General features: G+C 45.1%; 1 protein-coding gene across 3 annotated transcripts in view; it reads right to left on the reverse strand.

Annotated features, from left to right (window-relative positions):
- COG2 (component of oligomeric golgi complex 2) overlaps positions 1 to 12,981 on the reverse strand; it is a 63,585-nt gene that overhangs the window by 2,698 nt on the left and 47,906 nt on the right. For 2 of the 3 annotated variants that reach the window (XM_025850819.2, XM_073879064.1), the window contains 7 exons: positions 12,445 to 12,584; positions 7,928 to 7,989; positions 6,085 to 6,236; positions 4,227 to 4,424; positions 3,306 to 3,378; positions 2,876 to 3,018; positions 1,171 to 1,310 (listed from right to left, as the gene is read on the reverse strand). In XM_025850819.2, coding sequence (XP_025706604.1) covers positions 1,171 to 1,310; positions 2,876 to 3,018; positions 3,306 to 3,378; positions 4,227 to 4,424; positions 6,085 to 6,236; positions 7,928 to 7,989; positions 12,445 to 12,584 — 908 coding nt within the window. The remainder of the gene's footprint in view (positions 1 to 1,170; positions 1,311 to 2,875; positions 3,019 to 3,305; positions 3,379 to 4,226; positions 4,425 to 6,084; positions 6,237 to 7,927; positions 7,990 to 12,444; positions 12,585 to 12,981) is intronic. The other variant, XM_025850820.2, reaches the window with a different exon arrangement.

Genomic DNA, 12,981 nt, shown 5'->3' on the forward strand with positions numbered 1-12,981 from the left:
CCTGGGGATCACGACCTGAGCCGAAGGCAGGTACTTAACTGACTGAGCCACCCAGGAGCCCCCAAAGGGCGGGTCTTGACTCTCTAGCACTGCATTCCCTCAGAACTGAAGAAATATGTACGTGGACTTTGTGTACAATTTTACTCCCGAACACTAAGAGGAAACTGTGAGCCAAATGGCCTTTCCTACCTGAAGGGTGAGCATCTGGAGCTCATTCCCCAAGTGCAAGTAACAGATTTATTTATAGTCAGTTCTAGGAACAGTTCATCTTTTAAAGAATGGAAGTATTTAAATTTTTAAATAAAACTAACTACCTTCTCAATATTCTCAATAAAATTTGCAAATTATAAATGAGTTGCATTTCAAAACTTTGTTTACAAACTGGTTACTTGGCACTTGGAATGTATTTGCCCACAAAAGCAATATTGTAACTCATTGTTAATGTTCTAAATTAACCCACAAATGTCACTTAATTCAGAAGCAACTGAAATAAATCAAATACTATTGCAAAATAATTAAACAAAATTCAATAATAAAATTGAATAAGATACTTTTGACATAACTCAATGCTGGCATTTGGGCAAGAGTTGATTAAATGAGAAACAAGGAGACACTGAACCAGAGGGATGTTGAAGACCTCCTTATATTTTCAAGGGCTGCAGGGTTTTAGACATGGAACATTTATCCGTTGTAATGCTACTTCAGAATGTATGTTTTCTCCTCTAGACTGCAGTGGCCTCACCAGTAGAAGCCTTTGATTACGTGGTGTGATCAGAGCCATTTCGGTCACAACTGAGGAGAGAAAGGATCTTCCAAGAAAAAGTAAGCCTGGACTTGCAGAAAGAGGCCTGCAGGAGGCACATCACGGACAGCAAAGCCCGGGTGTGCCCAGGGAGGTGCAGGACCAGTGTGAGCCCTGGGGAAGCCGGGAAGCGGTCTAGGTGGAGGCAGGCGGCCCGACGTGCTCTGGGTGCAGGGCAAGTGCAATGACCACAGCTCAACCATCAACACAGATGGAAGGGCTGAGTGCCTACGCCCGACTCGTCCAGCGACACACTGATTTGACGGGCTCACCACCTTGTCCACATGCAACCCTCCGGTGGCCTCAGTGGTCTCTGACTCAGGGCTTTTCTGAGAACGCCTGGAATAGCCTACTTCTCAGGTACTTACTTATGAGTGCTCTCAGAAAGTGCGCCTTCTAGCCACTGCTGAATTATTGCCGGTTTGAGCTTATCCTTGTGCCCACTCTGAAGTTGGTAAAATGGCTTCAGAGCACTGTCCACATAAGAGGAGGCTGTTGTTGGCACTTCCTGGAATAATGACGGTGGGGGTTAAAAGAAATAAACAGAAAAGAACAGAGTAAGTTACTCAAACTTCAAAGAGATGCCACTGATGTACTGGTTTTGAGACACGTACAGATTCCCTCCCTCCCCAAAAGCGCTAATGTTGTCTACAGAAAGACACCTGGAGAACAGGAGGGGGTCAAGTGGAGTAAAGCAAGGGAAAATCATGTTTAGAGCCAGAGACAGAGAGAGAAAAGAACAAGCACTGAAGTATGCACCCGGGCGGACGGGGGTTGGAGGAGAGCTGTGTTCTAGACTGTGCATTTCTCACGAGCTCCCACCAGGTGATGCTAATGCTGCAGGTCGACAGACCGAGAAGCAAGGATCTAGGGTGAGTGATTTGGCTTTCCTTAGTTTTAGTTTCTTCATCTGCAAACAAGGACACTGGCATTCACTTTATAGAAGAACAAATGAGAGTATCTGACCCACAAGCACCTGGTAAATATATTAACATCGTATTGAACAGACAGGGAAAGTTGGTAGCTTACTAAAAGAAAATTAATGTATTTGGGAATATAAAATAGGTCTCTCTCTCCCACTTTGAAGTGGGAGTTTCAGGTCAGACCAGAAAGAGAAAATCAGGAGACAAAGTACTCTTGCTGGAAGCAGCAATCCTATCGCACACCCCAGATTTTAAAAGGAGAAGAATAACCACAAAGGAGATTTGCTCCAGCTCAGTTCAGCCCTCACCGCCTCCAGAATGCCAAGTCGGACGGGAAGGGGGGCACAAACGGGACAAGACGCCCGCGCTTCGCACACACAGAGGCTGCCCTAAACCAGGGGCGTGTGCAGGAGCTCCAGGGACACTCCAGAACAGCACAACGTCTTAGGAAATCTTCATAGTTCTTGAAAATAACTTTAGTAGTAAACTGCCTAACATCCAACTCTACAATTGTGAAAAAAGAAAATTCGATGGAAAATTAAGTGACACGTAGCAAGAAGGAAACGAGCATATAAATGCCTGAAAATAAGAGTTCAGGAGGGGAAACTAAACCACTGGTCAAAACGAAGCCCCCAAATCGCCATTCTCTGAAGTGTGACAACAGGAGAATTCGACTTTGAGCACCAGTGTGCGTGCACGCTTTTCCATCTCATAAATGCTTTCCATATTCTTCATGCAGCTTTTTAGCAAGTTAAAGAACAGGAGAAAGCAGGTACTTGCTAGGACAATATGAAGGGAACAAGGCAAATTCAATTTTTTTCAAATATAAGATACAAAGACCAAAAGAGTATAGGAGTTAAAGATATTTTATTAAAATGCTTTCTTTTGAAACAATTATCTTTCCTTAAGGCCAAAGGAATCCAGACATGTCTACACTGTCTGAGTCCAATTCCCAAAGCAGCTGACAGAACCATCCACCCGTGGGGTCCCCTTCTCACAAATAAAGATTCTTTGGATGAGGCCGATTAGGTCTGCCTCAGGTTATCCCTGGGAACCTCTCTCTGGGTCTTGCTCAACCACTCCCTCCCTCAGTGGCTTTCCTACTATATATTTCCCCACCTCAAAATTTTTTTCAGTGAGTGGTGCTGACCTTATTGGTTCTTCGGTAAAGCCTAGGGACCTCCAGGGCACTTTTCAGGTAACTGAAGCAAGACTCACTTAAGTCTTGGATGATCCTGTTACTCAAAGCAGGAACACAGGCTGCCAGAGACGTCTGGGAGTCCTCCAGGGCTGCTGTTGAGACATAAAGATTGAATGTAACCACTTACTCAGGCCCAAATGTGAATCTTAATTTAGACAGTGTCATAGTATTTAGAGTGTACGACAATAAATCAAATCAAATCATTAGAATTAAACAAAATATCTCATTCAGAGAAGTTAAAATCTCAGAACAGAATATATAAACAACCAAGGATTTACAACTAAAGAAGAAAAGGGTAAATATATCCTACAGTCTCTAAAGTTTTATTTTAAATTATTTCTTACCCAAAGATTTGCTGAGTCTAAAGACTCATTTTTACCTGAGACAGAAGAAAAATTCTTAAAGCCAATCATTTCAAGTTTTGGCTTGATTGTTTCCAAGAGTTCTGGAAGCTGAAATAAATATGCACTTTATATATTCAGTTACTTTTTATAAATCAAAGGAAGAGGCAATTCTATTTGCATCTATAAACTCTAAAATACTGTTAATGAATGATGAAACTAAACTCAGAACTTTCTGTCATTTTCATCAGAAGAAAGTAAAACTCCTAACGCTTTCACAGTAACAGGAGCCAACAACCCGGGCAACAGCAAGTGCACGGCTATTAACAGGCCCAGGGAATATGCGAACCATTACCAAAACAAGCTTACAGTGAAGACCATGTTTTTGCTCAAAACATATATTTGTTCAAGCACCATAATATTTATATGGCAGGAAAGCAGAATTATGTCCCAGAGCATTCAACCACAAATTCGGCCCACAAAGCTCTCTTAATTAATGAGAAAGGCCCCAAACGTGGACCCCTATCCAGGAAAAACAGAGGGAGAAGTTTTAACAGTTGAGCACTTTCAAAGTACGGCTGACGAAGTATGTGGTCAAGCGGGGTGGAGACAATCAAGCTGCAACCCGTTAGCGATCACGCTGCACGGAGTACGCAGAGCTAGCAAACCGTGGAGCGTGGCTCGCTCGGGGCTTGTGACAGTGCCACTGGAAAGGAGGCAGAGGCCCCAGGTTCACACAGTTCGTGACCCGACTGGTAAGCAAGGAGGAAGAGAGCCCACCTGTAGCGGGGGATGTTGGAGAGACACCTCGGAGGGCAGATGAACACGTTCCCTTGAGGTACCCTTGGGCCCCATGATTCTAAGCCCCACGAGGCCAAATGGCATCAGATCTTTGTACACACTGCTTTCTGTGCGACACTGAAGCGAGCACCTGGGATTCTCCCGGGACACAGGCCTACCTGCTCCTGAAGCTTGTCCAGGTCTGCGACCACATATACAAGTTGCGTACTGGAAATGGAGACCACAGGCTTTGTTTCCGAAGGGGCACTTCCTTGGTCTTCACCATTTCCTTGGGTAACTGAAGGGTCTTTGCTACCAGTTACCAAAGGCTTTTTAATATCCTTGGCACTTTCATTAGAGATGGGCCTGAGTAAAAGCTGAAAAACCATTTCAATGATTATTTTTCCACGAGCAGTATCTCCGAGCTTTTGTTTTTGTGGGTCAAGAACTCACCTAAAGTGATAGCGATCTACAAAGTATTCACTACTACCAATGGAAGCACAACAAGGAGAAACAAAGTCAAGCTACAGTCCCACATATATTTATCCTCCTTAAACCTGTGTCTAACTTCCGGTGATAAAAAGTAACTGGCAAAAATAAAATAGGCCCCTAAATTGAACGAAAATGAATTTCTGGAACATCACAATTTAAAAAAAAATTCATTAACTCTATTAGGTAAATCATTTACCAAGTGTGCTTGGTAACTTTATCATTATAATTAGTAAGGATTAAAAAAATCAAAATCTAAGCCTCATTATGCTTCAAATAATACAAATGAAAAGTGTTACTTGCATCATGTATTGTTACAAGGGAAAAACCAGAGAGAAGTACCCTGGCATCAAGAAAAAAATGGAATAATGAATGTTCAAGGCAAAATAATTTATTAGAGACGTAAGAATTACTGGCTGGTAAGAATGCATCAGGCAGCCAACTCAGACCTAACTGAAGAAATCTCACCAATGCCAGAACCAACTGCACAGTGGTCTTCAGAAAGAGCTTGATGGGCACGGTGGTCTGCTAAGACCCTTCTGAGCAAAGGAAGGCAAAAGGGAAAAAGAAAACTAGCTTCCACTGAGCTCCCAGCATCTGCCAGACATTTTTGTCAACAATTTGTTGGTCAATAAATATCTCTTTATTCCTCACAACCACATATAGAAGCTGTTTTCCCATTTTACAGATGAAGAATTTGGGACTCCTAGGGCTAATTTTCCCAAGGTCAGAAAACAGAAAAGTGGCAGAACCTCAGTTTGATTCTGACTAAAGCCTGCACTCCTTCCATTAGAACACTCAGCAACACGACGACATGCTCATCTTCTACTCCAGCTAGGACTGTATTCCTTCCCATACATGAGGCTTCTTCGTGTTGTCCCTCTGAGAGCCAACACACGCCTACGCCGCTTTTCATACTCGTCACACACAATGAACCAGCTGCATGTCTGTCTGTCACCTGAGACTGTCCAGGAGGCAGGGCCTCTCTGAGACCGAGATGCTGGTGTGGGGCCTGCCTGCGAGCTCAGCACTGAGCTGTACGAACGCTTTATGCACAATACCTAATAAATCTCCGTAGGCATGTAGATATTCAATATATTCAACTACCTGACAAGGACAAGAGTAGGATATTTTGAAATGAAAGAAAGGTTAATTAATTTTCCTACCTTTTAATCTCGACGATCGCATGAGTTTTTTAAACTTCCAAATACGATTAAAATGCGTGTATTTTTATTTCTATGCCTTTTCATAAAAATGAGCACCTTTGTTTTAATTTGGAGGCACCTCAAAGATTCTGGCTTTGAGGAGAGAAAACGAGCTCGCTTTCCCACAAGACGAAGTGCTGAGTATGGGACTGTAGACAGCCGTAAAGGCAAAGAGGGAAAGGGAAACCACCACTGGCTACGAACTGGAGAAATGCGCCTACTGTCGTCCTCCAGATTAACCTCTCGTGACAACAGGGCCTTGTAAAATTTCAGCACGTTTAGCGCCGGGTGTCGGGCATTCCCGACAGCTTGATTCCAGAGGAACGGCGCGGCCAGCCCTCACCTCGCCGACGAACACGGAGTACCGAGCCAGGACCTGCAGCGTGAGCCTCCACAGACGATGCACCAGCACCGGCGAGAACATCTCGTCTGACCAGCACCTCTGCAGGCTGCCCCACGTCCTGTGAGAAGCCAAGAGGCAAAACGAACTGCCAGCTGGAAGAGGAAACGGACACGGAGAGAATCGCAGGCAACTCAAGGCTCAATTCCAATATTTTCGACGTGTAATTCAAGAGTGAAGAAAGTGGCCATAATCCAGCCATGCTACCACATCTTCCACAGCAATGCGTTTTCTAATTTTACACAATTCCCCCTCCCAGGTGTTTGATAATTATTAAACACAGACAGCATTCAGAAATCATCTGTTAATAGGTATTTTATACCACATCAATAAACGCAAGCAGGGAGTGGCGGACACTTGCGAGGGTTTCGACTTTGGTTTTGAATTTGTCCTGTTTCATTTGTCTGCTCTTCTGTTCCTCTACCTGAACACACTATTTATATACAGGGAGTCAATTACATATGACCATGTTTGGCAAAGACAGGTGAAGACCAACTTTGAGGCTAAAACCGCGCCGTCCATGCTGACTTAGCCACCCAGAAACGAGCAGAAGTCTCACCGGGCAGCCTAGAGATCTATGTGGCTACAGAAACAGCTGTACAGTATGTGAGTGGCCACCAGGAATGACTACATGACACGAGATTAATGAGGCTGTTGAGGAAAGCAAGCATGCCTGGAACCCACCAACCACTGTCACCGGCTCACTATCCCAGGATGGAGGCCAAGGGCTCTGGAGGCCTGGGGCAGGAACCCCAGCTGTGAATCATCCCCCAGGCGGGAAGGGCCATCCTGATGCTTTACCTCTGCCTGGGATGAAAGCAGATGGAAGCCAGTTTGCTACACAAAGAGCTGATCACCAGGGGCTAATCCCCTTGCCATGTTATATTCAGAAACAAAAATAAGGTCTGTTTCCTATATTCTTAAAGCGTTTTTTGTTGTTGTTGTTGTTGTTGTTTTGTTGTTGTTTTGAATTTTATTTTAGGGACGCCTGGGTGGCTCAGTGGGTTAAGAATCTGCCTTCAGCTCAGGTCAAGATCCTGGGGTCCTGGGATTGAGTCCCAAGTCGGGCTCCTTGCTCAGCAGGGAGCCTGCTTCGCCCTCTCTCTCTGCCTCTCCCCCTGCTTGTGCTCACTCTGTCCCTCTCTCTGACAAATAAATAAATAAAATATTTAAAAAAATTTTTTTATTTTAATTCCAGTGTAGTTAACGTAGGGTTGTACTTGTTTCAGGAGTACAATACAGTGATTCAACAACTCTGTACATTACTCAGTGCTCATCATGGTAAGTGTACTCTTAATCCCCATCACCGATTTCCCTCTTCCCCACTCCCCTCTGTGACCATCAGTTTGCTGTCTACGGTTAAGAGTCTTTCTCGGTTTGTCTCTTTTGTTCCCTTTGCTCGCCTGTTTTGTTTCTTAAATTCCACATGAGTGAAATCATATGGTATCTGTCTTTCTCTGACTGACTGAAATCACTTAGCGTAATACTCTCTAGGTCCATCCAGGTCCTTGCAAATGGTAAGATTTCTTTCTTTTTTACTGCTGCAACAACATCCCATTATTTTTACCACGTCTACAAAGAAAGAAGCTCTATAAACAAAAAAATCTGATTTCTTTTAGCCTCTTTAAAATAAAAGAGAGGTTGCATTATTAGGTCTTTAAGGTCTAACCTACTGTATGACAGGACAAGGTGCAAGTACCCTCAGAATGGGACGGTCTAGGTGACTGGCTGAGCTTCAGTCACTCAGTGAGTGACATCCTGCCATTGATCACTTTCAGGAAGTTACCTGGAGCATCCTCCAGTACATCTGTAAGTGCTGCTTCTAAGGATCCTGCGATTTCTCTGAATCTGAGACAAAAACAAGAGCACAGGTTAGGGTTTATGCAGCTGCTAGATGCCCTTCCCCACCTGTTCTCTCTCCTTCCTGAGGACCAGGGACTTCATCCACCGGCTTGTCCCTCAGTCTGACGCTCTTAGCAATGCCCAACCAGCCCTGGAATGCCTATTCTCCCAAACATTTTTTTTTAACTGAACAAGGAATACATTTCTCTTGATTCAGGCGCTATTATGGAGGGTTTCTCTGTTATTTGCATCTGATTGGGAGTTTTTCAAACTAAACAAACTGCCCATTAAGCCGCCATCAAGAAGCCACGCCCGGCAAGTCCCACCTGCCTGTCCTGGTGCCGTCCCCTGGCGGCCACGAGACTGTGGGTATCTCCACTCCGTCTCCATTCGTGCTATCACAGCAGAATAAGTGTCCCCAAACTAAGGAACAGGGAGGCTGTATTCTGTATCTTTGTTTGCAAGCTTGAGAAAAGCCACTGCAGGTAGCCAGTTAGCACGACGACGGCCGGCCACTCATGCTCTGCGGCGCCTGCCCTGCTTCCGGTCAGTTCTCCTGCGTCTCAGCTGGCCCGCCGGCCACCGCGACCTCCTATCCCCGACTCCTGTTTTAATAACTGATGCGGGCACATGTTTAGGACTTTGTGACAGTAAAGTGTGTATTTTTTGAACTAGCTGCTCAGGTAGCACTCTGGTTCCTGGCTGTGTACCTCCCCCCGCCCCCGTCGTACCTTTCCCAGCACGCTCCTGTCACCTGCCAGTTCCCTTACAGCAATCAACTCTGACACATGCTCAGGACTGATTCACCTAACTGGGCGGTTTGGTTTGTTTATAGTACACGTGTGCTTTTTAAAAGCAGTTCAGAGACGGAGCTGAAGGAAACTGAAGGGTGAAAAGAACAGCACATCGACGGAGAGCCAGCAGCTGTGCCCTCCATGAGTGTGACACGGCCAAGAGCCAAAGACCCTGAGGCCGCCCTGCACCGCTGGAGCTGGCCAGTTCCTGCAGCTTCCTGGAGGCTAGCGGAAGGAACCCTTGCTCCCACTGCCCAGGGAAGCCTGCAGAAGGCTCGTCTCCCCGAGCTGCCGATGAGAGGCACGGAGCGGGGAACATGTGACAGGCAGAAAGGTGGGGTCAGAGAAGGGAGCCCAGGAGGCGAGCCCGAGAATGGCAGCTAAAGGGGGCGGTGTGACCCTGTGCCCAGTGAAGAGAAGGGGGAAGGAGTGCTCTGCAGCGGGGAGAGCACACCGGCCCCAGGTCTCAGCCTCAGGCCCCTCACATCACTTTTTCCAAAATCTATACAAAATACAGAGTAAGCTCTGATGGGGAAAAGGCCTGAGAGCTAACCCGGCACTGAGTATGGCTGGGAAAACCCAGAAGCCAGCTCCACGGCCCCGAGTAAGGAAATGGTTGCATAACATGTGGCACATTCATTCTAGAACGTGGTATGGAAAGAAGTCGGCTTGAAGCTACACAGCAATAAGAGCAAATATAATTTAGTAGTAAGAAAAGACAGAGGACACAAAATTATGTGTACACTCATGCTAACAACGAGAATGCACACGTGAGAAGGTCCCAGAACCAAACGCAGCAGGACCCCTGGCATCTCGCTGCCTTCAAACAGCCCTTTGCCTGTGCGACCAAGTCGGAAGACCCGTGAAAGTACAACTGCCCAGGTCACTTGACAGACTTGTGCCTCCCCAGCCAGGAGCCCAGCACCAGCCCCTCGTGCAGTTTTGCTGGGCAGCTAACTTCCAGGATTGAAGGCACAGGTTACAGTTCTTTTTGCAAAACAGCAAAAAGTGGGAGGTGACTTTGGTGAAACTTGAGAAGCCGTGCTGTAGGTAGCACGTGGACCTGTGATGCCATTCTGCTCTTACCAGGATGATTGTAACAAGGGCAAACCCCAAATAAAACGTTTCTAAATTCTTAAATTTGGGTTTGGGGAGGGTCTCTGGACATATTCCTCCATGCATGCTACAGGTCTGCAAGCATCCAAAAAGTGCTTATATAAAATCGATGCAGCAATGAGACACCCCCTCTGCTCAGCAGGATCAGAAATGTTGCAGGCCGCATCTCTACACATCTCTACTTTGTGTACATGCACACTTGAGCGCAAAGGGAAACTGTGTCAATGCTGTAGAGACTCCACATCATTAAGGAGGAGATACACTGTGTTCAGCATGTACCAAATACAGTATATACCGTGAACGTTCTGGGAGTATGTAATGTTCTAGAAAGATTTCAATTAAAAAGGATCTACAACTTCGCCTCTGGCATTTAAGGGGCTAACACCAGTTTCTAGGTAGCCACTGGCTCATGACAATTTGACACGATTTGGGTATTTTCATTTATTTTCTTCCTATGAGAAACTAAGTCCTAAAGCTACTTTGCAATACACCTTTAAGAACGAGTGAAATGCAAGATCCAGCAGGGGATCAGGAACAGTATGGGGGTACAAGTGTGCTCCCAGAAGGTGCTGGCTGGGAGTGCTACCTTTTTTCCTAAGATGATGGGGATGCAGGCCTATAGTCAGACCAGGAGCATAAACCTGTTCCCAAGAGTGCAATATGAATATTTCTCCCTATAAACATGTCAAAGCATACCACCCCACTGGCTTTTAGCTTCCTTTAAGTGACCCTGAAGTGAATCAGAGAACAATACAACTCTGACCCTAGTCATGTTTGTGGAACTTTCTGTCATCCCTCAGAGTAAACAATTCGATACCTGGTAAAAATCAACAGAACAGTCCTACAAAGTATTACTTGAATTTATTTTTAAAATGGAAAAACAAACATATCGAATACAAGCTCCACACTTCATAACTCAAACGTCATTTTTAAAAATTTCACAAGTTTTAAGTAAGACAGTTTACAAAGAAAAGTTAACCAATCCCTTTGAATGCTTAATGTTAAAATCTGGTGAAGGTACAAAATCTTTTACGGAACTGGCTGACTTTCAATGTAGTTTCAGCTCAGTTGCCAGCCCCGTGAGAACCAACTGAAGGCAGGCTGTGCTGTTGCTGTGGGGCCCGGCCTGGATCTGCCCCGAGCTCAGCCGAAACAGCCCCCGGATCTCCAGGAGGTGGGGTGACAGTGCCAGAGCGACACGTGTGGGGTCATGGGATCTGGGGGAACTACCAGAAAGAGAGTTTGGAGGCCGTAGCCAGGACGATGTGATGTGATGTACTGGGCGTCTAAAGCAATCTAACTTAAAACACGGCCTACAGAAGAAATGGTACAATGCAGACATCTCTTCTCTACTGTGCTCTTCTACTGTGACATAATGCTGCACTATTTTAAATTCTGCCCCTGAATCAAAAGGGCTTCTTACCCTGGCTTGATCTTGATTATCCTGTAACAACTACTTCCAGTGTGGTCCATGAATACCTTAGATGAACAAATCCTTAATTTCCTACTCAGAGACAAGCTACGTAGTAATGTGACCTTGGCAAATTAAGCATAAAACACAGTGTAGATGAGAAAAGGCATCTCCCTAACGTTCCGATAACTGTGATTTCATTATCAGAAGATGATTATACACATTCTCAATCACAGCAAGCAATTATAATCAAGGTACCGAATCCTTAATATATTTCCCTGTGATTTTCCCTCAGAACTCTAGGGAAAAGGACTGCATCATAATGAAAGCAATTTAAACAAAAAGCCTATGACTCTTTACAGACCATTCTATCTAAAACACTCCAGTTAATGTCATTCTATGAAGGAACTTACCATGACTTCATTCAAGAAACTCTGCTAAAATGCCTGATCTCATCTATTTTTCTAGCAGAACATACGTTGCTAAGAGTTTATCCCAAATTTCCCCAAATAGTTTATAGAAGCACTTATTTACATACATGCTATCATCATGACATGTTAGAAGCGTCACCATTTTCCAGAACAGAGAGAACAAATATCAAAGATTATAAAGAAAAGCCAAAATATAATTAGGATTCTCATAAACTGATTGATGGAACCAGATATAAAGCATACTTAAGGCTGCGCTTCTCCCCACTCTCTGGGGGAAGGAACTGTCCAGAGAAGCCAACAACAGGTGTGGGCCGGGTCAGCTGTTTGACAGAGGCAGGTGATGAGAAGGGGAAAAGGGAAAGAGTGTGCTGCTCCAGAGCCCCTCCCGTCTGCCTGTGTGTGACGGAGGAGGACATACTAGTCATGTGTGTGGAGCTGGGGGGGCAGGGGGGATGGACCTGGGCCCGACGTCCACCTCAGTCCGAGGCTGGTGTTCTCAGCCCTCTAATTACGAAATTATTTTTCTGTCGTGCAGGCCAGAACTTTGGCAATCAAGACACTTCTTGCACGTTTCCATTTTAGATTCTGCTTCCCAAGGAACAGTACAATGATTTCAAAGAAAGGGCTGTTAAGTAGAGCAACACCCTGAACTGGTATTCAAATTCCACTTCAGAAGACTGGGGGTGGGGGGAGGAAATAAATCACTGACCTTATTTGAAAATAAACAGGTAAATTCCACTTATTATTGAAGCTGTGATAGGCAGGATGTGCTCTTAATCTTCTCACACTGGCCTGTGATCCACATTGCCGTTCAAATGCTCTCACAAAATCCATACTTATGGTGTATTTCTAAAGTAAGAACAAACAGGTGGAATTTTCACTGTAAGCAAACTAACCAGAGAAGGGAACATACAGGGAAAGCTATAATCAAGATAAAGAAGGTGAACACTTTGACTCCATTTCCAGAGCTGACAGGGACCTGAAGAGATTGTCCTTCCTAGGTCCTGACTTGAAGATCAGGTCATGCCCGAAGTGGTTCGGTGACCTGCTCAAGGTCTTACGTGACAAGCCCGCCTGGAAACCCCGTGCTCCGTAAACAACAGCTGTCTCATAGTCTAGGGCATCCCTAACCTAGTCCCTTGGAACTAGAAGAAGAGACTGTAGATTAAAGTGGTATCATTTTCACTGCTGCTCCAGAAGAAGTAGAACATTTTTAAAAGGAAAGAATCAAACCAGGTAAGCAATC

This window comes from Callorhinus ursinus, unplaced genomic scaffold (assembly GCF_003265705.2).
Source record: "Callorhinus ursinus isolate GAN/ISIS: 27379988/994484 unplaced genomic scaffold, GSC_fseal_2.0 scaffold32, whole genome shotgun sequence".
NCBI classification, from domain to species: Eukaryota; Metazoa; Chordata; class Mammalia; order Carnivora; family Otariidae; genus Callorhinus; species Callorhinus ursinus.